At 37.7% G+C, this 25,486-nt stretch overlaps 1 protein-coding gene across 1 annotated transcript in view; it reads right to left on the reverse strand.

The window, feature by feature from the left end:
• Positions 1-25,486, reverse strand: part of OCA2 (OCA2 melanosomal transmembrane protein) — a 177,991-nt gene that overhangs the window by 39,457 nt on the left and 113,048 nt on the right. The window contains exons 19-21 of the mRNA XM_054384760.1: positions 23,478-23,537; positions 22,813-22,917; positions 12,338-12,431 (exon numbers count right to left, since the gene is read on the reverse strand). Of these exons, the coding sequence (XP_054240735.1) occupies positions 12,338-12,431; positions 22,813-22,917; positions 23,478-23,537 (259 nt within the window). The remainder of the gene's footprint in view (positions 1-12,337; positions 12,432-22,812; positions 22,918-23,477; positions 23,538-25,486) is intronic.

Consider the following 25,486-nt stretch of genomic DNA (forward strand, 5'->3'; position numbering starts at 1 on the left):
TCAGCAGGCTTCAAAGAACTACAACAAAATTAACAACAGAGGTAAACTTTTTTTTCTCCTCACAGGAACTTCTGTCTCCACGGCAAACATTTAACTCCATATTGAAACAGAGACAGATGATCTATGAATCACAGAAACCCCCAAGACTAGGTTAATGGATAGGAAAACCTATTCATGTTAAGTTCAATCCAATGGATGCAAATTAAGAATAGCCATTTTCCAGGACTTCATCTAGTCTTTCTTCAAATCATCTTCAGTGCTAAGAACAAGTAAATTTAAAAAGACTCTTGCTTGTTTGTGTTATCAAAACACACAGGTGAACTGTATCAAAGAATAACATTGCAATAAGCAATCTGTTTTGGTGACTCCTATTGTAACTGGTTTTGATAACTCCTACTGTAACACATCCCTTCCTACAAGGCAGATGATTATTAAGTAACTGGATCATGACAATAAATTAAGAATTATATTTCTAGTATCAATAGTATGTGATATGTATGAGGTAAGCCACATGTCTTATACTGTATATCAGTATAGCCTCTTATTCTTGGTAGACTACGTGCCAATTATTGTCAATACTAACTATGCTTAATAACTCAGAAACATGAAATTAGGAGAGACCTTTATCTTAATGAAGAAAAAAAAATAAAAGCTTGTGAGGGACTTTTTTAGGGTGTCAGATAGTGATAGGCCTAGGGGGAATGGAGCAAAAATAGAAATGGGTGGTGAGACACAGGAACAGGTTGCCCAGGAAGTTGGTAGAAGCCCCATCCCTGCAGGTTTTTAAGGCCAGGCTGGATGTGGTTCTGAACAATCTGGTCTAGCATGAAGTGTCCCTGCCCAAGGCAAGGAGGTGAAACTAGATGATCCTCGAGGTCCCTTCCAACCCTAACAATTCTATGATTCTATAATGTGAAATCAACTCCAAATATAAGATATATTTGATAATATATCATGAAAGATTCAAAGCCACACATTAAAACATGCCTTTGCATCTCCAGCTAATATAAAGGTACAAGGTTTGGTAAGCATGGTTTGGTGCCTGCAGTATTCACCAGTTTGGTGCCTGCAGTATCCGCCAGCCCTGCTTATTCCAGCCTTCTGATTCCATTTGTAGCTACTTCTTCTCAACCCAGTTTTCAGCTATTACATTCTGCTACACATTCTTTCAGGGACTGCCAAATTCAATCCCGGAACCTGAACACCACATGTAATACGCATCCCTTGTACTCAGACTGCCTTTCCCCGATCAAAGTGTTTGCCTAAGTGATTACAGTCTGCAATGCACTGCAAAGCAAAGCTGGGAGAACCTAGGAGAATCCTAACAAGAAAAGGGAGAGAGTTTGCAATAACACGTTTCCTCTCACTTTTTAAGCTCTTTGTCAGCTGCTGAATTTTACTTGTCAGCAGCAAATCTATTATATCTAAATAGCATTAGTTCTCAGGAGTCCCTTAGATATTGCCCCCACAAGAGCAAGCCCTAACCCTTAGCTTAGCTGCATTAGTATGTTTGCCTAGAAAATCACCTCAATGTGCCAGGTAGGATTAGTATTTATTACTCAAAGCACTGAGAAATCAAAGGGAAGGGATTATGACTGATAAAGCCATTTGGCCTAGCAAGAGCAGTTTCATAAACAGTAACTTTCTCAAATATAAAGAAGTCATTATCTTGTGCAACAGTAAGCTTCAAGCTTATACGTGGATTGCTTACAGAAAAGTCATGCTCTGCTGTGACCATTATAAACCACTTCCCCACCACATGCTCTGAAAATGGGTAACAGCCTATACCTGTGCTTAATGGATAGATTTTCCTGCATTTTTCCTTCTCTGTTGCACTGGATAGTTAATATGCAAGCAAAAAGACTACCCAGTTTTTACGTCAGCACAAGCCCTGAAAACAGCTTTTCCCTGTCTTTGGGCAAACATCTGTGACAGGCTCAGTTTTACACAGGCATAACTGTTTGTACTGCTTTGTCCCAGACAAGGGTTCTCTGTGTGACAAGGAGTTTGCTGTGTAGTCACAAATAACTTTCGGAAGAGGATTCTCAGCCTTGGCTTTTGCTGCAATCAAACCATCCCATTACAGTATGAAAACAAAACTTATTGAAGCCAGCTTCTTGCTGCTCTTCCATTTTCAACTTCTGTCAAGCTGCACTAGGGGATGTTCAGGCTGGATATTAGGAAATATTTCTTCACAGCGAGGGTTATCAAACATTGGAATGATCTACCCAGGGCAGTGTTATCCTTGGAGATGTTTAAGCGGTGCGTGGACCTGGCATTTAGGGACATGGTTTAGTGTTGACATAATTTAGTTGTTTAGTTCAAGGGTTGGACTTTGAAGTCTTTTCCAATTGGATGTTTTCTGTGATTCTGCAACTCTGTGCAGTCCCCTATACGCTTTACATCATTAAATAAAGGTAGACTGATGCGTGCCTTCCTTTCTGCAGCATATTCTATTTCCTTCCTTAAAGCACAAATTGAGCAAATGTAACATCTGGCTGCAGAATGGAATGCTGAACAGTCATGGTTTTGATTAGTTTTACAGGAGACAACCTTCCACAGCTTGCAAAATTTTTCTGTTTCATACAAAGCTTATCCAGATTTGTCTCATAAAACAAAGCCATTTATATTCATCTGTAAAATTCTACAAGCTTTGAATATCTTTTAATATTTTTATGTGTAAAAGTTAGTAAACCCTGGATAATCAAACCTTGTGGTCAATAAAGAGCTACAGAATCAATGCCAACTAAACCATTAACAGTCCCTGAAATAAAAAGGAATGACAAGTCATAGGCAGTAAGGGGAAGAAAGCACACGTGAACCTATTCAACACTGGTATAGATTGAAGTTTTACGATATCAATATTTTTTAATTTTACTGATTTGGAAACATTTTTATGGGATGTTTTTGCACAAATAAATATGCATGGACTTCAGGGGAGGGAAATTTAAAAGGGATAAAAAAAGAAAACATGAATCAAAGATTGGAGTTATCTAAAAAGTTCATTAAACTGCATCCACATAATCACACTCCATCAGGTGAACTATACCATTTTTAATCACTATTAGTATACCAACAGGACAGTTACTGTAAACATGGTATTATTCAATGTTCAGTGCTTCCTTTTTTCTATAAAAGTTAAAATTTAAATTTGTCACTTTTCCAACCAAAATGTGAAATAAATAAAGCAGGTTAGTGAACAACCTGCATTTGCTACTTGTGGTGGTTTTAAGGCTGTGCCTTTAATTTCTTCTCACAAAATTTGAGCAGAGAAGTGAAAGAATGTAAACAAATCACTGTTGGGTGTAAGAGAGCAAAATAAGGATTATTCTAAACACTTCCATTGGAGAAATAGAAATGTTTAAGAGTCAGTACTCAAAACAAGGTACAGACAGTCTCTCTGTCAGTCTGTCTGGTGTTTCTCTGTTGGGCAGTCTGCGTTTCTCTTCTGGTCTTTTGCTTTTCGAAGATAACACACACACCTGCATGCTGACCTTGAAAAGCTAAGTTTAACAACCTCTTTGCTTTCTTCCTTCTTCCAGAAGGGTGTCTGGGGAAAGAGGCAGGGCTCCTCCAGTGCCAGGGGGCTTTGCTGTGTTTTTCTGTTAATTGTACCTATTTGTAAATGTTGTGAATAGTGTATATTTGTACATATTCGTTGCATTTCATTATAGATTGTAGTTTTGCTTATAAAACACAGCTTAATTTGCTTCTGAACTGAGATAGTCTGGAGTTGTTAATGTGGGAGGGGAATTTCAGCCCACCATGCTACAACACTACTTTAACAACAAACAAATCCATAAACATCTTTTGAATCCAGGCATCTGTAAAAGAGACATATAACCAGAGATGATCACTTGACCACTCTCTCGTTAAAGTCAGCTTGCCCAGTACAAAGGTAAAATACAGTAGTATAATGACAAATAGTGTCAGCAATGCACGCTCACACACCATTTCCTCACACTTTGAAACACGTGTTCAAGTAGGTTACATAAAAACCCTGGTTTGGACATTTTTTCATCTTGGATTTTTAGATTCAGAGGTTAAAATTATGTCAGTTGATTTTTGCAGCTTCTCTACTCATGGCACTACTGGGTATCAAATATTGACAAATAGATCCATTTATAGGCACCTGGCATAAAAGTACATCATTCAGCTATATCAGAACTTACTTTGAAGATGAGTCGAACAAAATAATATTTAAGAAAGAAAGAAAGAAAAAAGAAAAAGAAAAAAAGGTGTCCCTCTGTTATCTTAGAATATCAAGCTGCTTTAAATTCATATTCTGACTTCAGCCAAACTGACTTTTGATTGGAGCCTACCTATTATGTTTTGCTACAGTTCAGGTGCTTTGTTTAAAACAGCTTCACAGCTCCTGCTAGTGCTTTAGTTGTGCTAACCACAATTGTGCTAGCTATATTTATTAATATATTTAAAATACGGTTATTATCTTAAAAGTATTATAACTTTATCTGGTGTCAAACAGTGTCTTATTAATTGATAGAAATTAATATGAATATTGCAGACTGATATGTTTTTCCTCCTTTCTGCTGCACCACTCAAAATGTGTTATTGTCTGGAAAGGGTCTGCAGAGGAAGGAAAGTAAATCAATCGTTCAGTATTCTCTTCTGCACTTAATAATTTTAAACCTTGCTATGGCTTTCCTGTCTTGTTCAGTCTGATAGTCCAAGCGCTGCCGTCTACTTGAATGTGTATGTATACATGCGTACATAATCCACACCTCTTCTGCTGAGAGCAATGCACTGTATGGATTCTTGTATTGCAACAACTCACTGATACAACATGTTGTATATTCTACACAGTTCTGAAAACAGAAGTGGCCAAGGTTTCCAGAAAGAACTTTCCATAATTTATGATAAACAAATGCACAAAACAAGCAAATAAAATTAAACAAAACTCCACATATGTTTTGTAGGCGTCTCCAATGTCATCTCTGATCATTATCTTACCAATAATTTGCAGAATTTTATAACGTGAAGTTATTTTACACAGACTGAAAACCATCAATACAAACATTTGAAATTCATCAGTAACGCAAGCATTATACTCAAGCATTATACCAATGATGTCTGGTACAAATTATTTTTCTGATTCAATGTAGAATACACACACCTCCGTTTGCTTCCAGTTTAAATTTTAAGACTCACCATCCAAACTATAAATCCTCAACAGCACATCTGAAATGGCATCCTTTAACCCATATAATTCACATTTCTCTGTTAATGACATATAGACATCTATCTATGCAAGCCTGCCAAGGTAACTCTTTTCAAGCTTAGGAAAATGTCCTTGATGACTGAAATTAACTAGGTTCAACATGTGGGGTTTTTCCACTAAGTATCTTAAAGCCAAGCAAGCCTCTCACATTGCCTTAATACAGGCGAAGATATGTCTGTCCAGCATACACACTTGATGTTAGCTGCTTTTGCATTGTAAATTCATAACTTTCTTCTGTGCGTTTTCCATGCCACAGATGATTATCTCTGGTAATCTTAAAGATTAGAGAATCTCCTTTAGCTGCAGGGACTCTGGTAATGAGCCTGGCTCTCACACCAAGATCTTCACAGCACTGCTGGGCTTTGAGAACTTCATACTGAAAAAGCATGAAGATGGCCGAGTTTGAATGCCATGAAAGATAAGGATAAGAGCAGCTGGATTTTTATAGACAGTTACAGATTCTGGCAGTTGCAGAAAATGGGAAGAGAACAGTCTGGGCACTCAGATATCAGTAGATCATAAAGATTCCTTGTGCTTACATCTGATTATGTTGCTCTTCACACTACAACAAATCCCAAACATTCAGTTGACAGCTGAATGGGTTCCTCATTAGCAAGCATTACTACCACTTAATGGACGACAATCACAGTTTAAGTCCGTGTTACTGACTTCTATCATTACAAACATCATAGAAACAATGCAAAGTATATTCAGAAAGTAAACTAGATACTAGTGTAAAACCTACAAAATACCTGCTGCATTTTGCTTCTAGATCTGTACAAGAGGCATAATACTGCTAAAGAATGCAGTGAGGACTTAAAATAAAAAAAAAAAAATGAGACATTTACTTATTTGTTTTATTTGACATTCAAAATCAAAAACAACGACATCCTTTTCCTTTTGAAAGATCTCAAATCACTTCCATTCCCTACAATATCAGCCTTTGATTTAGTCTATAAGCTTTATGTGCATGGAAAAAATTCTTGTCTAAATCAGGGCTGTCTCACCCACAAGACGTAAAACTGAGCCCCAGAATTTCTCATTGTTGAAGCACTCCTTTAGAAGTAATAGGAATTTTCAATATCAGTGTCCTGGTTAAAATCAAGCTCAGGTAGGTGTATTCTCTCCACCAACAAAACATTCCTACAGTTTCGATTCCATGTTTTATACAACAACTAAATTCAAAATCAAAGCTCAATAGTGCTCCTCTAGTTGCTACATTTTTATATCATACATTTGGTTCTTGTACTTCTTGTGGACTTATAGTATCATTCATACTGAGAAGTTTTACACAAGTTTTATCTCTATAACTATACAAGAACATCAAGGGATCTACAGTTGTGAGGGTTTTTTTTCATAATACTATTTTCTATTTTAATACATTTGATGTTTTATTGAAGGCTATCACTTTTTCCACATTTTGCAAATAAGAGTTGATTTAGGAATATAAACAATATTTCTGGGTTTATACCTTCAGGATGTCTGAAGTTTTAAAACTACTTCAGGATTTTATTGAACAGAATCAGCAGGAATAATAAATCAGTGATATTCCACCATCTGTAAGTAGGGGTGCCAAGAGACTGAATAGATATAACACTGGACCACTGAGAGAAATCCCACTGCCTAGCTGCACTGTGGGTTGCACTCTGTTAATAGCTGTAATTAGCACAATGTCCTATGGATAATGGATTTTATTCACACCTGGGGTTTGACCTTGTAAGGTTAGAAGAAGAGTGCCAGCAGACCCTCCTCCTACCTTCTTTCTTGAAGTAGAGCCTACAACTGAGATTGTGTGGCTGGAATAGCATAACTGTATGCATCCTACAGATTGCCTCTTTCTGTAGAATTGTGACAGTGATGACTTTCTGCTGTTGTCTTTTCAAGATAATATGAAGAGAAGAAAAATAGTATGAAGTATATATATATATATATAGTATATAGTTATATACTGTAGAAAAAAATCCCCTTTGGACTACAGCAATAGTTACTGCAGCAAAGAAATATTTTTTGTGCTTCTAGCAACTGAGAACTCAGAAGGAAAGGACTTTCAAATACGAATTAATATTTTTCTTTTCATTTTTTTCTTTTTTCAACAATGTACTTTTTATAAACCACCAAAAAACACCACAAACAACAAAACAAAAAAAAAAAAGAGCTGAAAAGAGAAGTAAGTTCCAGCTCTTTAAATGTCAAATGTTCAAAATCCCTTCAAATATTATCTTAGCTATAACCTCTTCAGCTCAGTAAAAAATCTAGTTTTACACAATTGAACACTTTGAACAGGAGGATTTCCAACTGTGAACTTACTCAAATTGAGTTGAATCCATAGTTCATGCTTTTTAAAAAATTCATGAGACAATAGAAGCAATGTAATTAAAGCTCCTCTTGTTCTGAAACTGCTGAATCTAGCAATCTTCATTTGTCCTCGAAAATTCCAGAGCAGCGTTCTCTAGACACTATTGGAAGGTCTGCATACAACACAGTTTCAAGAAGTACCATAACTCTATCATGTACTAGAATAGGAAGCATGAAAGAATAAAGCTTTATTCCATGCATGAATGAATAAAGCTTTATTCCATGTCCTCTTACACAAAAGAAATGCAGATGCATATTTGTCAGAACACCACAGAAAATAAGTCTTTCCTGCAGTTCCTCTTAATTTCCTTGGTTTTGTTTACTTCACAGCAAAATATAATAGAAATGCTGAAAAGTAATATATGAAAATAACTCATAAGCAGTAAATTTTTTTTATCTACTTAGTCAGCCTGACTGTTATTGCCCAGACAGATGTGAACCATGGATGTTGTTTACCTGAACTTTAGTAAAACATTTAACACTGCCTGCCACAGTCACCTCCTAGATAAATTGACTGCTCATGGCTTGGATGGGTGGGTGCTTCACTGGGAGAAAAAATAGCTGGTGGCCAGGCCCAAATTGTTGTGATGAACAGAATTAAATCCAGTTGACAGCTGGTCACAAGTGGTGTTCCCCAAGGTTCAGTATTGGGGCTTATCTTGTTTAATATCTTTATCAATGATCTGGATGAGGGGATTGAGTGTACCCTCAGTAAGTCTGCAGATGACAGCAAATTGGGTGGGAGTGTTGATCTGCTCAGAGGTAGGAAGGCTCTCCAGAGGGATCTGGACAGGCTGAATTGATGGGCTAAGGTCAATCATGTGAGATTTAACAAGGCCAATTGCCAGGTTCTGCACTTCACCCCCATGCAACACTACAGGCTTGGAGCAGAGTGGTTGGAAAGCTGCCCATGAGAAAAAAATCAGGAGGTGCTTGTTAAGAGCCATCTGAACATGAGCCAGCAGTGTGTCTAGGTGACCAAGAAGGCCAATGGCATCCTGGCCTGTATCAAGAATAGTGTGGCCATCAGGACTAGGGAAGTGACCGTGAACCTGTACTCAGCACTGGTGAGCCCACACCTTGAATACTCCATTCAGTTTTCGGCCTCTCGCTACAAAAAAGACATTGAGTTACTGGAGCATGTCCAGAGAAGAGCAACAAAGCTGGTGAAGGGTCTGGAGAACAAGGCCAAGGGGGGAGCTTGTTGCTGTTTATGACTACCAGATAGGAGGTTGTAGCAAGGTAGGTGTTGCTCTGTTCTCCCTAGTATCAAGTGATCAAATGAAACTGCCTCAAACTGCACTAGGGGAGATTAAGATTGGATGGTAGGAATAATTTCTTTACTGAAAAGTGGTCAGGTATTGGAATAGGCTGCCCAGGGAGGTGGTGGAGTCACCATCCCTGGAGGTGTTCAAAAAACATGTACACATGGTACTTCAGAACATAAATTAATGGCCATTGTGGTTCTAGTTTGATGGTTGGATTCGATGATCTTAGAGGTCTTTTCCAACCAAAATGATATGAGTCTGTGAACAAATAGCATCATTCAGCATTCAGAAGTATTGACAAATCAAAGGGCCCCAAGGCCTGAATTCGACTGACTTGTCTTCGGCACCCCTCTCAGCCACTGACTTCTGTGCATAAGGGGCTCTGATGTGCTCTGCAGAGTGTTTGGCAAACATCTACTTGCTGGACATGCCAGTATTCCCATTACCGATCAGGGAGCTGAATTTACATGTTAAAAGATAGCTGGGATAAATATAAACCTGAATTTCCAGAATCAGCTCTCTTGAGAAAAATGACCATGTTTATTCCTTAACCATGCAAGGTTGACCTGATCATGAGCAAGAAAATGTCTGCCAAAAAGGAACTGGCAAACTCCTAGGTTTCAAAATCGTGACTACCTCATCAGGAACTGCCCATGATTATCACTGTCCTTGACTTCCTCAATTAAGAGACAGGATTTTCCATCCCTTCTCACCTTCAGAAACACATTTTACAGAGGAAGGAGCATCTGTGTGACATTCAGTTACTCCTTATGTCTGAGCCCAAGGCTATGAAAGACAGAAATTTAATAGCAGGAGCTCTCTTTTGGGAGACACTGCTGAAGATGACAAGACTGTGGCAGTTACACTGGCAAAGGTCTTTTCATCTTGCTTGAGATTGACTCAAGCAAACTTTCGTTTCCAGTAACACAGCTGAAGCAATGAAGGAAAACTACTGTCTCTTCTCATACTATCATCTTTTAAACCTGTGGCTGCCTCTGCACTTTATGACAGTAGAAAAAGATAATTGCACCCACAGGAAATTTTTCAGGACAAAATGTCACATGGCATTTTCCAAGACAGGCACAAACACTGGCCTAGACATAAGCATACAGCACTGCTTAACCTGAACCCCAGAAATGCTTTCAAATTACCAGAACTGAAGCTCTGCATTACGCAGCAAACCACCCTAAAATATGCAGTTATAATACTGTTTCATCAGACTCTTCTACAAAATGTCTTCTTTGCCAAGTTCATTCAGTTGCATAAGCAGTAACAAGATCCAATTTTTTGCCTTAAGGACCCAGCAGTAATGATGTAATTGTCATTTACCACTTCCACAATGGGATTAGCCTACTTTGAGGCTTCTTTCACATCACTTTAGTGCTAATAAGGCTTCTCTTTTGGAAAGAATTTTTAAAAGCCGTTAACACTTTTACTTTTTTTAGAAAAATGAGAAGAAAAGCCCCTTTTGCCTAATTCTTGGGGGCTACAAGGCCTTTCAAAGCAAAATCTTTTCCACAGTTTTCATTTCCTAACAGTAAGGTGGTGTCCATTAGTTTGGGGTTTTTTTTTTGGTTTTTTGACATGGGAAAGTTAGAAGCATATTAATTTTCAGGCTAACACTCCTATGAGACCTTTGCCAGTGTAACTCAGCATATGCCCAGCTTAATCCTAATGGAGCACAGTTTGGAGAATTTAAGCTTTTGCTAATAATGATCGAACTTTTTTAATAAAATATTTGCATGGAGTTAATCTGAATTCCTGGGCACTTCCTGTTCTCTAGTGCTTTTAATTCAAATAATTCCCATGGTACTGTTTTTTGTTTTATTTTGTTTTGGTTTTTGCTATTGTCTCACACCGCATACACATAGAAATCTCCGGTAAAATCTCCGCAGCCCTTGAACAAAACCCCTTTTTTTAGAAAATCAGCAGAAACTTGTAAAGGCTCCAAGGCTGAGAAGTATCTCCCACCCAGAATATGTCAGCATAATCTGGCCAGTTTTATATTGCTTATGCTTACTTTTTTTTAATCTCAAATCTAATGAATATTGATTAGCAAAGAAGAAAGATATTTCATGGCAAACGTCTACGTAAACATATACTGATTATTCAAATTATTTGTTTTAAATTGGAACAGATTAAAATCACAATATAATGATGAATAAAAAGAGATATGCTTCAAATATATACCAACTGTTTCTTGGTATGTATTGCCCTGCCCTTGCAAAATGCTTTAAAATTCAATCTGTAAATTACATTATTGTAATCTTTGTCAGGTATTAAGGTCACCTGTACTAGCAAACACTCAGATAAATAAACACACAAGACCTTGTATTACACACAAAACTGGTTTTCATTCTAAACTCTGTATAGTCAAGGAAATTGTTTGAAGTTGTGTGGAGGCTGAGTAGAGGTGGATCCATGGCAGAACACCATTTTGTCCATTGTAACGTTATTGAACATAATTACCTAAATGCTTAGGGATCAAAACTCAGCTCAATACAATGTAATTAGCATTAACATTCTCAGTAGCAAAAAAATTAATAATAACTATTCCTCATTTAAAACTTACACATTCTAATTGCATGTAGTACGCTTCCTATTTGGAAATGTGGTACTGTAACACCTTCATAAGTCATTTGTAAAATGTCAAAAACAAAACCAAAGCAAAGCGATCAAAACAAAATGAACAAACAAACAAACAAAAAACCCACAACAACAGAGTACTCTACTAGAAATATTAATGTTTAAACTACCAAACTACCAGATTGCTATTTTCCTTGATTATAGTAAGAAACAGTGAAGAAAATCCTGGGCCTACAATACATATATACTACATTTTCAATTAAAAATTAAAGTAATTAAACTATCTGCTTGTTTTCATGCTAATGGACTGACAATATAAGAAATCCCAGTTAATACCAAAACAGACACTAAAAGAACAGCTATTAGCTTTCATTATTGGAGGTACATTTCTCAAAGGCTTCAAAAAGACTTTCCTTTGAGTAAGGAATGCTAAATTTCAGCAAATGGATACTCAAAACCATTTCTGTCAGTCAGCCAGAAAACTGCCCAGTGACTTCAGTAGACTTTGAATCAAGCCTTCAGATCTCAGCTATTATACATTTTCTGCATCTTTTCACTGCACAATGATGGGTCTCTGTTCTGAAAGCTAAATGTATCTTTGTATTTTCTCTCACAAAAGATCAGAACCCTGTAAGCACCATCTGGGCTACTTCTTTGTGTGTCTGTACATTATGCAGATATGATTTTCAAAAACAGACTGCAAAAACCCTATTACAGCAGCAGACAGTGATTTGGATCCTTATCCAAGAGTCCTTTGAATTCAAAAGCATCTGGATTAGGCCCTCCCTATGATTTGCATAATAAAAACATTGAACCTATTTTGCTAGGTTATACATGTCATACTAGCATAGCTATTACCTTATGTTGGCTTTTTCACATAAATTCTTACCTCCAAGGCATGCACCCATAGCCAATGAGAAGATTAATGGTTTCATAGGCAAGTTAACATCAGGATCTTTACTCAGATTGAGAAGCACAGGAATCTGTGGTTTAAGAAAGAGAAAGATTCAGGTGACATTATCCAACAATCAGCACAATATAAATAAAATACATTATCAACCAAAACCACCAGCAAGTCCAAAGAATAACCTGAAGAGCTTTTTCTTTTTTTTTAAATAATATAACTAGTATCTTTGAATCATATTCTTGATCTGTGTTCATTTTTCCACATTGACAAGCTGAAGAGACAGTATTAGCAACATTAGGCCACACATGGCACAGGTGATGCTGACAAAACTGAGGCTCTCTTACAGTATTGAGTGGCTCCCATTAGATCCTGTTAGTTCAACAGGACATTGACAATGCCTATATATCAATTCCCTCTCCATTTCTTCAAAACTAAAGGATAGAGTTATATTGCTTTTTCTTGCTGGAGACAGCTCTAAGAAATGCCCAGACCTTCACAATCAAGACAGCTGTAGATCATCTGTTGGTAACTAAAAAATTCCTGAGTCTTTGTTATAATGAAAAGTGTGTGATCTGTTAAGGGAAAATTGACAAAGACTGTTGTGGCAGGCTTTTGAATTCATAAACAGAGCTGAGTTTTTCAACTTTTTATTCTAAATTTATATTTGCCACAGAACGTTGGTTTAGATCACTGGAAAACATTTGCAAGTTGAGTTTCATTTAATCACTTTAGCAAATAAAATAACAAACCCCTTGAAAAGTCAAATGAGGTTTGTAGGGAGATGCAATAAATATCCACATGTAGTTGTTGCAGAGCCCAAAAACACATCAGGCAGGCTTTCTGGTGGCACCAGATCTCAGTGCCTCTCAAACAACTTTCACTGTAATTGGGAAAAATTCGTTGAGTTTAACTTAATCGTGTAACCATTTGCTTTGAAAGAAAGGTGATATCAGTACCACAGACAGGAGGTCAAAGTAAGGGGAGAGGTGATAATGTTATTAACTTACTTTTAATGTATGCAGAGGTTTATGGTACCAAAAGTGAGGGAGAAAGAGTAAGCAAATGTGGAAGCAATTAAATAGGATAGGATTTGTGGAAACATCTGTGATATATTTTAAAATTAATGCTTTATCAGAGTACAGGATTTTCAGTAGAGTTATGACTTTTAATTCTTCAGTTTGACATTTGAATGTATTTCACAGGTCCCCTTCACAGGGTATGATCTCAGAGGAGGGACAGCTGCTTCCTGAAAACTGTTTTCACTTTGACATCTCTTTGAAGCTCACCTTTGCTGACCATGTGTCTCCATTTCATATGAGGCTATATACAGGCTCTATGAAGAATTACAAGCCTTTTCACACCCCTGTTGCCAGTGTTGGTAATCATACCTCTTAAATCCTCTAATTGAATCATCTAGATAAGTTCATGTCTAAAGGTTATTCCTGAGTTGCTCATTGCCTGAAGATGTATTGCTATTTTAAGGCCTAGAGAAGGGTCAGTATGCCCAACTTACTGTCTGTTTTTTTCCCCAAAAACAGTGAGGAAAGATTACATTTCTCTCTACAAACTTTATTTCTCTTGAATCATCACTGACAGAAAATGATACACAATTCAAATGGCAGTTATGTTTATTTCAAAACAATGCTGTGTTTCTGTTAGAGGGTTGACTAGTATCTTAATAGTAAATAAGTTTTTCCAGAGAATTCGGAATAGTCCAGAGGATGGACAGTCCAAAGGGGCTGAACAGAACATAAGAGACACGTTTTTCCTATTTCATTGGTCTGCATTTTTATATAGTCTGAAAGCACAGCTTGTTCTCTGTCTCTTTCTTACTTCTTTCCCCCTGTCTCTGTTTTCTGACCTTGCTTGGCCTCACCGTTTCTGTTTGGGTTATGGTAAGAAACAGTGGCAGGGACGAGATAGAGATAACTTGTTAGCTGGTACAGAGCCCTCTGGGCTTCTTCTAGGGGAGTCTATAAGGGGGATAATTGGGCTGTTGCCTAGTTGTATATGTACATAGGTATTTGTGTATGTTTAGCCTACTTCTGTAAATAATAATTTCATTTAATTTCCGAATTCTGAGTAGTGTGGTAATTTACTCCTTGGGGTAAATTCCAATTTGTGCAGTGGTGCAAAACCAAACCACAACAGTTTCAACACAAAATTTAAGCAGAAATACTCAAATGACAGGATAAGTCATCTTGCTCAATCTAAATAAAGCAGTTGTTCCTACTACAAAATTTTGACTAGAGAATCAAAACAAATTATTCAGTTCCTCAGAATTATTTGCAAGCTTCCTGATGTAACTACTATGCAGACCAGTAATACCTTTTTTTTAATAAGATTCCTTGTACATGTCCTGCTCAGCACAGAGACTGTGGTTAGACAGAGGAGATTTAAATGACAATTTTATTTTCTTATTTTTGAGGTCAGTCCTAAAGATGCTGCCAGCCAGCTCCCAAGTGCAAAGGAAATAATTCCATTTTCACGCCACGCTGGTGAGAACTATGCAGAAAGCAGAGCCTAATTTCCCAAATTATTGATAGTTGGTCTGTCTCTGCAGACAGTTACAGCCCAGTCTTTTGCTTTTATCAAGCACTGAAATGCAGGTCATAAAAACTCTGGTAGGACAGAGGCAAAAAAGATCCACTGGCACTAAGAACATGAGATGCATGCAAAACATTCAGTACTGCAAATTAAAAACCTCTGATAGTTTTAGAGGCAACAAAAATTATCTGGTTCCTAACAGAGACCTGTCAGAGACTAAGTCACCTTGCCAGCCAGGTCTTTAATGGAAATTGTTTGCTACCCTATACTGAGGAATCGTATTTAAACTCAGTTAAAATGGGAATTTACTATGGCTATATTTTAGGTTCCAATAATAAAAGGTAAATACAAAGAGGTGGCTCCAGCATACAGAGCTGCTAAAACATGTCAAGTAAACTAAAGAGCATACTGGTAATAAAATCATGTCACCTAACATTCTAAGGGCAGAAATCTGTGGCTATTTGAATGACAATACTAGGAAAATGCAGGCTTTATAAGTCTGCCTGTCAAGGAATGTCATTGTAAGTTTAGCCTATTGAAAAACCAGAAGATACATCAGAGGATTAATAGAATGACACATAGAGCATCACTGCATGATTCAGCATATTTATTCACAGACAAAGAAAGCTGGATATCCAACATGAAAAAAATCTATGCCATGAAAAATTCAAAATGTACTAGGCTTAATAACTAAGCTTCTGTTTTATAAATTTTTTATTCAGAGAAGATTTTGTGGGTGTTATTTAAGCATCTCCCAGATATATCTGTTTATCTTAGATCTGCTACTGGCTACATAGTCTTTTACACTCAGTCAGAGGTTATGGAGTGTCACACAAAGTTTATCTCAAAATTTGGACACTGAAATTGTAAGGGACCAGTTTTATCCACTGAATGTTCACAAGCCCATAGGACCTGAGGAGATTTGCCCCAGAGTATTGAAGGAGCTAGAGAATGTTATGGCAGGACCTCTTTTAATCATCTTGGCAGTATTTGGGAGTCTGGGGAGAGCTTTATTGACTGAAAGCTAGCAAATGCTATTAAAATCCACCAAAAAGGCACGAGGGAATACCCAGGCAACCAGAGACCACTTAGTGTAACTGTGGCTCCTGGAAAAATTATGGACAAGCTTATACTGAGTACTATTCAATCATCACTATGAATACTATGCAGCCATCAGGCACAGTTAACACTGGTGCATAACCAGGAAGTCCTGCATAATTCTCTTGATATCCTTGTATGATAAGGTCACCTGCAATGTAGATGAAGAGAAGGTGGTGGATGTAGTTTTTCTGGATTTTAGTAAGGCATTTTATACTGCCCCTCACAGCATCCTTCTGGACAAGATGTCAAACTGTTGGATGAGTGAGTTGATAGGGCAGTGGGAGAAAACTGGCAGAAGGTTAGAGCTCAAAGGGTTGTAAGTGCATGGGGCTACACCTGGCTGGTAGCCAATCACCAGGGTTCAATTCTAGGGCCAGTTCTGTTCAATATATTTAACAATGATCTGGATGAAGGAGTCAAATGCACCACCAGTAAGTTTACAACACAAAACTGGGATATGTTGACCCTCCTGAGAAACAAGAGGCCTTGCAGAGGGACCTAGATAGATTGGGAAATTAGGCTATGACTAACACTATTAAATTTAACACATCGCAATAACAGATTTTGCACCTGGGATGGAGTAAATATAAATATAAATGGGAGGCACAAATATAAATCGGGAGGAGTGCCTGGAAAGCAGCCCTGTGGAAAGGGATCTGGAGGTGCTGGTCAGCAGGCTTAGTAGGAGTTAGTAGTGTGCCCTGGCAGCCTGGAGGACAAACTGCATCCTGGAGTGCTGCAAACACACTGTAACCAGCCAGTTAAAAGAGGTGATTGGCCCACTGTATACAGCATTGTTGCAGCCTCACCTGGGTTACTGTGTGAAGTTCTGGACCACACAATTTAAGAAGGTTGTGAAGGCCCTTGAGTGTGTCTAGAGGAAGGCAACAAAGCTGGTGGAAGGAATGTTCTGTGAATAGTGGCTAAGGATTTTGGGCTTGTCTATCCTGGAGAAAAGGATAAGGGAATAGTATCATTGCTCTCTGCAGCTTCCTTAAGAGGGAAAGTTTAGAGGCAGGTGCTGATCTCTTCTTCCTGGTATTCAGTGACAAGATGCATGAGAATGGCTCAAAGCTGCACCAAGGGACGTTTAGATTGAACATTAGGAAACATTTCTTTACCAAGAAGGTGGTCAAATGCCAGAGCAGTCTTCCTAGAATGGTGGCCAATGCCCCAGACTTCTCAGTATTTAAGCGTTATTTGGACAATGCCCCTAATAATAATATGCTTTAACAACTAATTGGTTTAGGTCCCTTTCAAATAAAAGTCTGTTCTAGTCTATAATTCTAAAATATTTTACTATAGTATATTTGTTATATATTGAAAAGAAAGAATTAGTTTTACATTTGCAGATACCTATCACAATTTCTGGGCCTTCTTATACAATGAAGTGCAGTATACACTCGCTCATACAAACATCTACTTATCTTGGGGGCTGGATTTTCACTTTCAAATGCCTGAAGAGAAAGCAAGATCCTAAAATTACAGTTCATCAAGCAAGTTTCAATCTCCTCATTTTGTTTTGGGGCAGTTCATGATCTTTGCATTCAGGACAATAATAGGAAACAAGCAATTGGAAGATACCCTGAGGATTGTTTTGTCTTTGTGCAGCTCCAAAACTTAATTTTAGTTTAGCACAAACAGAATTTCACCAAGAAAGAAACAGTAAAAGTAATTAACCTGTGATGAGTTAAATGCCCTCAGAAACTCAATCCACAGTTTCATGTGCACAATTCTCTTTCTACAGCATTCTCTGCAGCATAAAATACTTGCTGTGTTCTGAACTCTTTGTGGAAATTTCAGTTTAGTGACCTCTGTACCTGAATTCCATACAGTACTGACATTTTTGATTGTGGGAATATACCACATCTACTCTTTTCTAGAGCAAAGAAGAAATTGACTAAAAATTATGTTAGACTGAAAAGGTATTTTTCAGGGTAAGGTGCTTCAAATAATAAATTAATCTGATTTTAATAATTTCAGAAATTTTTAGTGAGATAGACTTCTCCACATTGCTGGTGCTGAAGCCTACTGAAGAGCATTAATGTGTTCAAAATGTTTAAACACGTGAATATTTTGCACTGTAAGCTATTTCCATCTTAAAATAATTGAACATATTTAGGTTTGTTCTTAAGAATTCTAATATTTCTCCATAAAAATATTTACAAACTCTTGAAAATGCTTGGATGTTCTGCTAGGAAGCTATTTTCCTTATGTGTTTTCATAACTTCATAAAACAGTTTATTTCCTAGAATTCTTTGTAATACTGGATCAGATATATTCATATTTGTTGTAGTGTGCTGGGCTGAAATTCCCCTCCCACATTAACAACTGCAGACTATCTCAGTTCAGAAGCAAATTAAGCTGTGTTTTATAAGCAAAACTACAATCTATGATGAAATGCAATGAATATGTACAAATATACACTATTCACAACATTTACAAATAGGTACAATTAACAGAAAAACACAGCAAAGCCCCCTGGCACTGAGAAGCCCTGCCTCTTTCCCTAGACACCCTTCTGGCAAAAGGAAGAAAGCCAAGAAGCAGAGAGGTTGCTAAACTTAGCTTTTCAAGGTCAGCATGCAGACTGCCCAGCAGAGAAACACCAGAGAGACTGTCGGAGAGACTGCCTGTACCTTGTTTTGAGCACTGACTCTTAAACATTTCTCTCTCTCCAATGAAAGTGTTTAGAACAATCATTATTTTGCTTTCTTACACTCAATTGTGATTTATTTACATTTTTTTCACCTTTCTGCTCAAACTTTGTGAAGAGAAGTTAAAGGCATAGCCCTAAAACCATCACAACATTCTAATCACTTTTTTAAAATGCTACAGCTTCCTGTTAAGGTAAGAATCACTGAGCTATAAATATTAACATTGTCAAATCTGAAACTTCAACTTCATCCAAATACAGATAAAGTAAATTTTCCAGTCTCTTTTTAGACATTCTTTCCCCACCCCCCCTTTTTTTTTCTAGAAACAAAACAAGTTACTATGAGTCTCATTATCCCACTATTAGAAATAAAGATGCTAAAATGAAAATTTGGACAATCATACTTCAACTTGGTCCTCCACAACATCCTTCTCTCTAAACTGGAGAGATATGGATTTGATGGGCAGATTGTTCAGTGGATAAGGAATTGGCTGGATGCTCATATCCAAAGGGCAGTGGTCAACAGCTCAATGTCCAGATGGAGATGGGATGACAAGTGGTGTTCCTCGGGAGTTTGTTTTGGGAGGAGTGCAGTTCAATAGTTCAATACCTTCATCAATGATATAGACCACAAAACTGAGTGCACCCTCAGCTAGTCTGTTGACAATACCAAGCTGAGTGGTGCAGCTGACACGACTGAGGGATAGGATGACATTCAGAGGGACCTAGACAGGCTGGAGAAGTGGGTTCAGGAGAACCTCATGAGGTTCAATAAGGTGAAGTGCAAGGTCTTGCACTTAGGTAGGGGCAATCCTGGGTACCAATACAGTCTGGAGGATGACAAAACCGAGAGCAGTCCTGCAGAAAAGGATTTGGGCAATACTGGTGGATGAGAAGCTAGACATGAGCCAGAAATGCATGCTTGCAGCCCAGAGGAAACCTGTGTCCCGGGCTGCATCAGAGGAAGCATGGACAGCAGATCAAGAGAGGAGATTATGCCACTTTACTCTGCCGTGGTGAGACCTCACCTGGAATACTGTGTCCAGCTTTGGGACCCACAATACAGGAAACACATGGACTTGTTGGAGCAAGTCCAGAGGAGGGCTACAAAGAGGATCAAAGGGCTGGAGCACTTCTCCTACAAAGACAGGCTGAGACGGTTGGGTTGTTCAGTTGTGGACACCTCATCCCTGGGAGTGTTTAAGACCAGAGTAGATGGGGCTTTGAGCAACCTGGTCTAGTGGGAGATGTCCCTGTCCATGGCAGGGGGGTTGTAACTATATGATCTTTAAGATTCCTTCCAAGTCAAGACATTCAAGATTGTATGATTCTACAAAAGAGTTGAAGTTGATTCTCTTCTTCTGTGTGATGCTTTCAGGCCTGCAGGGTTAATCACCTCACATCAGAAACCCTTTTTTTTTTACTACACTGAGTGTGTGTAATCCATTATATCTCTCTATTCCAAGTCTGGACAACATGCACTGTAGGGGATGTAGGAGATGAACGGAAGACCTCATCCAGCAATAGAGAGGCAGTGTTGGTGTCATCCCATTAATAAAGTGCTGCCTGTCTTCTTGAAGGAGCAGGGTAACACAACTTTCTAGACTCCCTTGTCATCATAGTAATATACCCACAGTCAGCTGGAGGCTCACAACCAGAAGGCAGGACTGTCTCATCCCTGGAATATGAGACAAAAATCACAGTATACTCACTTTTCTAATGCTGAAAAAGACACCACTGGTGTCCTTGACTGTGAGCCACCACCAAGCCTTTCATCATATCTGAATGATATTTCAGGAATCCCTACCCATACAGAAGTCAACCAAGCTGTCACCCTGTGAGCCTGTTTTTCCTTAATTCTTTCTGGTCAAGTGCCTAACCTTCCTGGGGTATGCAAATCCACTATTGTCAGAGGACTCTGATGCCATCCTCAAATACTCCTTGCTTAGTCAGAACATATGTGGGTTCAAAAAATGGGAGGAACTGCACAGGTCCCTAATCCCTACTCAGTACCTAGTCCATCAAATCCACGCAGTCATATCTACAAAAATCACAAGAGGTATTTCCCCATTGTCATGTAGATATTTTTTCACGATTGAAGGAGATTTATGGAGCCCTGAAGGGACTCAATACACTTACGTTATTGTGAATTATCAGCTGTGAAGGTAGAACCTTTTGAGAGGAACAGGGTCATTCATGGCTACATCATAGCAGGTGCCCCATAATCCTAGATCATGAGGGCATATGAAACCACACTCGTATATAGAACCATGTCAACATGGTCTTCTGCTTCTTAATACACACTTGGGATTGACCACCAACATATTATTCCCACTGGGGCAACGGTGTGAATGTGTGAGTGAACTATGTGACTGAACAAGTGCATTTATTGTGTACAAGGTTATCTTCCATTAATAAATACAGCTTGATTCTGTAAACAGCAAGTCAATAAATAAAATGAGATCTAAGAAATACTTATTGCACTGTGTGTTCATTGCACACACACACACTCAGACCTCTATTAGTGAAAAGCCATTTCAAAAAAAAGCTATGTTAGATATATGAAATACTCCTCATCAAAAGGTGCTAACTTTAATATATATAATTAAAAATACTCTTCCAAAACCAAATATTGCCTTTTTAAACAGTAGGAACCAACTACCAAAGGACCGAAAAGAATTTTAAACAAAATTTTATACAATCACAGATAAGAATTTAGTCACCTTTTTCTGTATTTTCTGTATTTTCTAATGTAGAGTGACAAAGACCAAAGTGTAAGCCTGTGCACTGAGCTAGATGATGCAGGGTCTCAACTTTAGTCTGTCATACAACACATTAATATCTTAACACCACAACTAAATACTACTATTGCACAGTGGCAAATATGCCTGCATATTTCTCCCTTCCTGCTTCCTTTCTCCATCTATTTCTAAAGAAAAATTTAAAAATTAACAATTTCTTAGATTCAGCTGAGAACAGAATGAAAAAAGATTAAAAACATTTTAACTGTTTAAAATGTTGGCAATGATTCTTTCCTGTCCATCTGTACTTCCCACACTCAAAGATACAAAAGAACCAATATTCAGGCATCCTAAAAGATTCCTGCACTTCAGTTCCATTCTCCAAAACATACTCCTTTTAGAATAGGGTTCCTTTCAAAACCCTTAGAAGACCCTTTGGTCAATATGTATGCAGGTGCTCTTTGGTATTGCTCCAAGCCAGTTTTCAAAGACTAGTTGACTGCGAAGCAAAACCCTCTGAACTCAGATTTTTGCATTATTGTTTAACAGTCCTCAAGCGTTTGCTGGGAGATGACTCATATTAAACCAATACTTCCCTCCATACCTATTGCTTGCAGTCTGTTGTTAAATTGATATAATTACAAAGGAAACACTACAGTAATCAAATCAAAATACCACATTATCATATAACTATAGAGCAGTCACAAATATGTCCAATATGCCATATGTAAGAAATATACTAAACTTTGACAAAGACTGAGGGTGGACTTGACCATCCAATACAATAGAATAAAAATAGTGTGAAAATTTATACTTAGCTGAAAAGAAGCTGTAACAGTGAATCATGCCTACAGTATAATGGATTATTGCACTTTAAACAGAGAACTTGATTGAATAAACCTATATGATTATGTCCTAATTTGCTATAATTTGGTACTATTCTGATATTAAAACTCAGCTGCTTGTAAGCATTCATTATGCTTAACATTATTTGCTGGGTTTTAGAGCAATTACCTACATAAGGTAGCAATAAAAGGTTCGAGAGTTAAAAAAGCATTAGCAGAGCTACACAGCACAAAAAGGGGGAAAGCATTGAGAGCAGCAGGTGGGTAGAGACAGTTTCCATTAAAAAGACAATTTTACTTTTCAGCTATAATTGTGGATATAAGAAGAAACGTGCAAAAACACAGCTGAAACAGTGTCTCTAGGTCCACAGCTAACTGCAGCTGCTAGCAGCAATGGCCAGCTAGATGACTAAGTGGTATGAATAAGCCTGAAATAATGATCCAATCTCAGATGATAAACTAAACTACAACACAGCAGAGGTCAGATAAAAGCAAATCGTAGTCAGTACACTCAACTCCCATGCAAGCACCAGGAGGAGGAAGTACAAATCCTGCACAGAACCCTACCATTGTAGCTGTGAAAGGGATATTGTCAATCACAGAGGAGGCCAAAGCAGACACCCAGAGCACTAGAATGATGGCCACTGCCAAACGCTGGTCCTCAGGAACCACCTGGAATGGAAAGCCACCAAATTACAACTTTGGTGAGATAAGCATTGCTCTGTTCCTCTCCATGGCATAAATGTAAATTCTTCACAGGTTTAGTTCATCAACATTTATTATTTCTTTAGGCTCTGAGATATGAAAACATCTTAAAGAAAATAGCCCAACATTTAGGAACACAATCACTAGAGGTTTTTTCCCCATAAAATTTGAACAAATAGAAATACAAAGAATGATATTTCTAATACTGAGATTTCACACAGGAAATACTTTGTGTGAATTTTCACCTCTAATAGTTCATATTTGTTTCCTGCTTGTATCATCGGAGTTTTCTTTAAGATAGAAAAGGCTCATCTTTTACATTTATGGCTATGCTTATTCTGGCTGTAGACAGATACACATGAAATATGTATGTAACCAAAACATGACAAGCTTTCTTGATATCATATCCTTGATACAGGAATACAATCACTATCTTTAAATTAAAAATGAAGGTATTATTCATTGTTCTATTGGAGTAAAAACTATTTTCCTTATCTGTTAAACAACTGTAAATATTTTAAACATACCTTTATTAATAAAGCTGTCTGCTCTCCTATGTAGTCTATTAAGTGCAGATGAGCCAATGCCTAAAAAATAGAAGACATTGCCATCAGCTACTGAAGTACCTGATACAGTTACCATTTATTTCCAGTAGATGTAAGAAAATACGATAATTTTTTCCCACTCACAAGATATTGATATTCATCTCATGTACCTTTTACATTAACTTTGCAATTAGTGGAAAGAAAGGACACTGCAGAAATTGGTGGCTGGATTTGCAGAAGTGGGTTGGTTGTAGTGGAATGACTGGTAGCATTACTTAAGAGTGTGTGGAACAGGCATCAGAAAATGGCTGAAATTTAAAAGATTACATTTTTCAGTGGATATATGCTTTAGAATACCTGAACATGAATGTTTTCAAACCATCCTCCTCAAAACAACAATATAGATAGCTTATCATGTGTTTAAAAGGTCAGTTGTAATCAAGTATCTTGCACTCAAGTCTCAGATGAAGAAATTGGAAAACAAAACACATGCTTCTGTTAAACAGTTTTCTCAGACCCATGAAAACCAAGAGTATTCAGAGATATTGGGTGAATGGAAATCAACACTGAGGTAGCAGCACCTGAAAGAGGAAAAAACTTTCCAATGCTCAAGTCAGGAACCTGAACAAAGAAGGCAAGCCCTGTAAGCATGTGGCCCAGGGAGAGCCTGGGCCAAAGTGCTTTTCCCTCCCTCCGAGAGCAATTCTCATTTGTCCAGGCAAAGGATACAAATTGAATCTTCACACCTGTGGAGAAGGAAGGATCTGTACCATCAAACCACAAGGTAAAAGGGTTATTTTACATCATGAGAGTCAGCCTTTAATTCACTTTGGTTTTGCTTTCTTACATGTGCAGAACGAAGTGCTATTTTCAGGTTGAATACAGAATATCTATTTTACTATTTTTTATTTCCTTGGGAGAGAAAAATCACACCATTTTTGGCTCAGCCTGGATCAAGTGGTTGGTTTTCTCTATTTTTTTTCTGTCATGACAAAGAATCAGTCAGTTGCCATGCCTCACCTACAGACTCTGTTCTCACACAGAGCTGCAGAAGTCGAGATTCACACAACTCCATATAATCCACACACTTGGCAGTCAAGGTCCTTCAGAGACATCAGTGGGGAAAAAATTATTCAACTTGATGCTAAATTCCTCAACAGAGATGGATAAAGATTCTAAGAACAAGTGAAGTAGTATAAGACTAGAGTGACAAAAGGGTTGTCATTCAGGCCAGTAATTCCAGGGTCTGCAGCTCATTAAGGAGGCAACGGAATGCTAGAATTTTGTGTATCAACATGTATTAAATTTGTCCCAGAAATTTTATATTTCATTTTATTGAATAATGTATTGCACAAGAAAAGGTATATCTACATTTAAACAGACAGCATGGAGAAACAAATGATAAGACTTTTAAAAACATACACATGCCCCTTACACTAAAACATGAAATGAGCGTTTATTTATAACTGTAACTTTACATGAGAAAGTTTGTGAAGAAATTAATTCTTGTCGATGATTTTAAATTACTGTTTTCATTCTATGCTATCTGTGCTTCTTTATCAGTCTGCGAGTTAGGACAGTGACTTTTTATATGTATAAAAAAAGCAATATTCTTAATGAACAGTAATATTTTTTTCTGCAATTACTTTGTGTTCACAATTCAAAAGAAACTTTTTAGCACATAGTTGGGAGCAATTAGAGCCCAGAGTTATACTAATTTAATAATGCTGCCTTAGTATTTAATTGTCTGCTAATAGAACACACATCTTTTCAGTAACACTCAAAATTTGGTCTGAAATCACAAGCCCTATGAGGAGAGGCTGAGGGAGCTGGGACTGTTTAGCCTGGAGAAGAGGAGGCTCAGGGGAGACCTCATTGCTGTCTACAACTACCTGAAGGGAGGTTGTAGCCAGGAGGGGGTTGGTCTCTTCTGCCAGGCAACCAGCATCAGAACAAGAGGACACAGTCTCAAGCTGTGCCAGGGGAGGTTT

The sequence above is a fragment of the Indicator indicator genome, chromosome 1 (assembly GCF_027791375.1).
Source record: "Indicator indicator isolate 239-I01 chromosome 1, UM_Iind_1.1, whole genome shotgun sequence".
NCBI lineage: Eukaryota > Metazoa > Chordata > Aves > Piciformes > Indicatoridae > Indicator > Indicator indicator.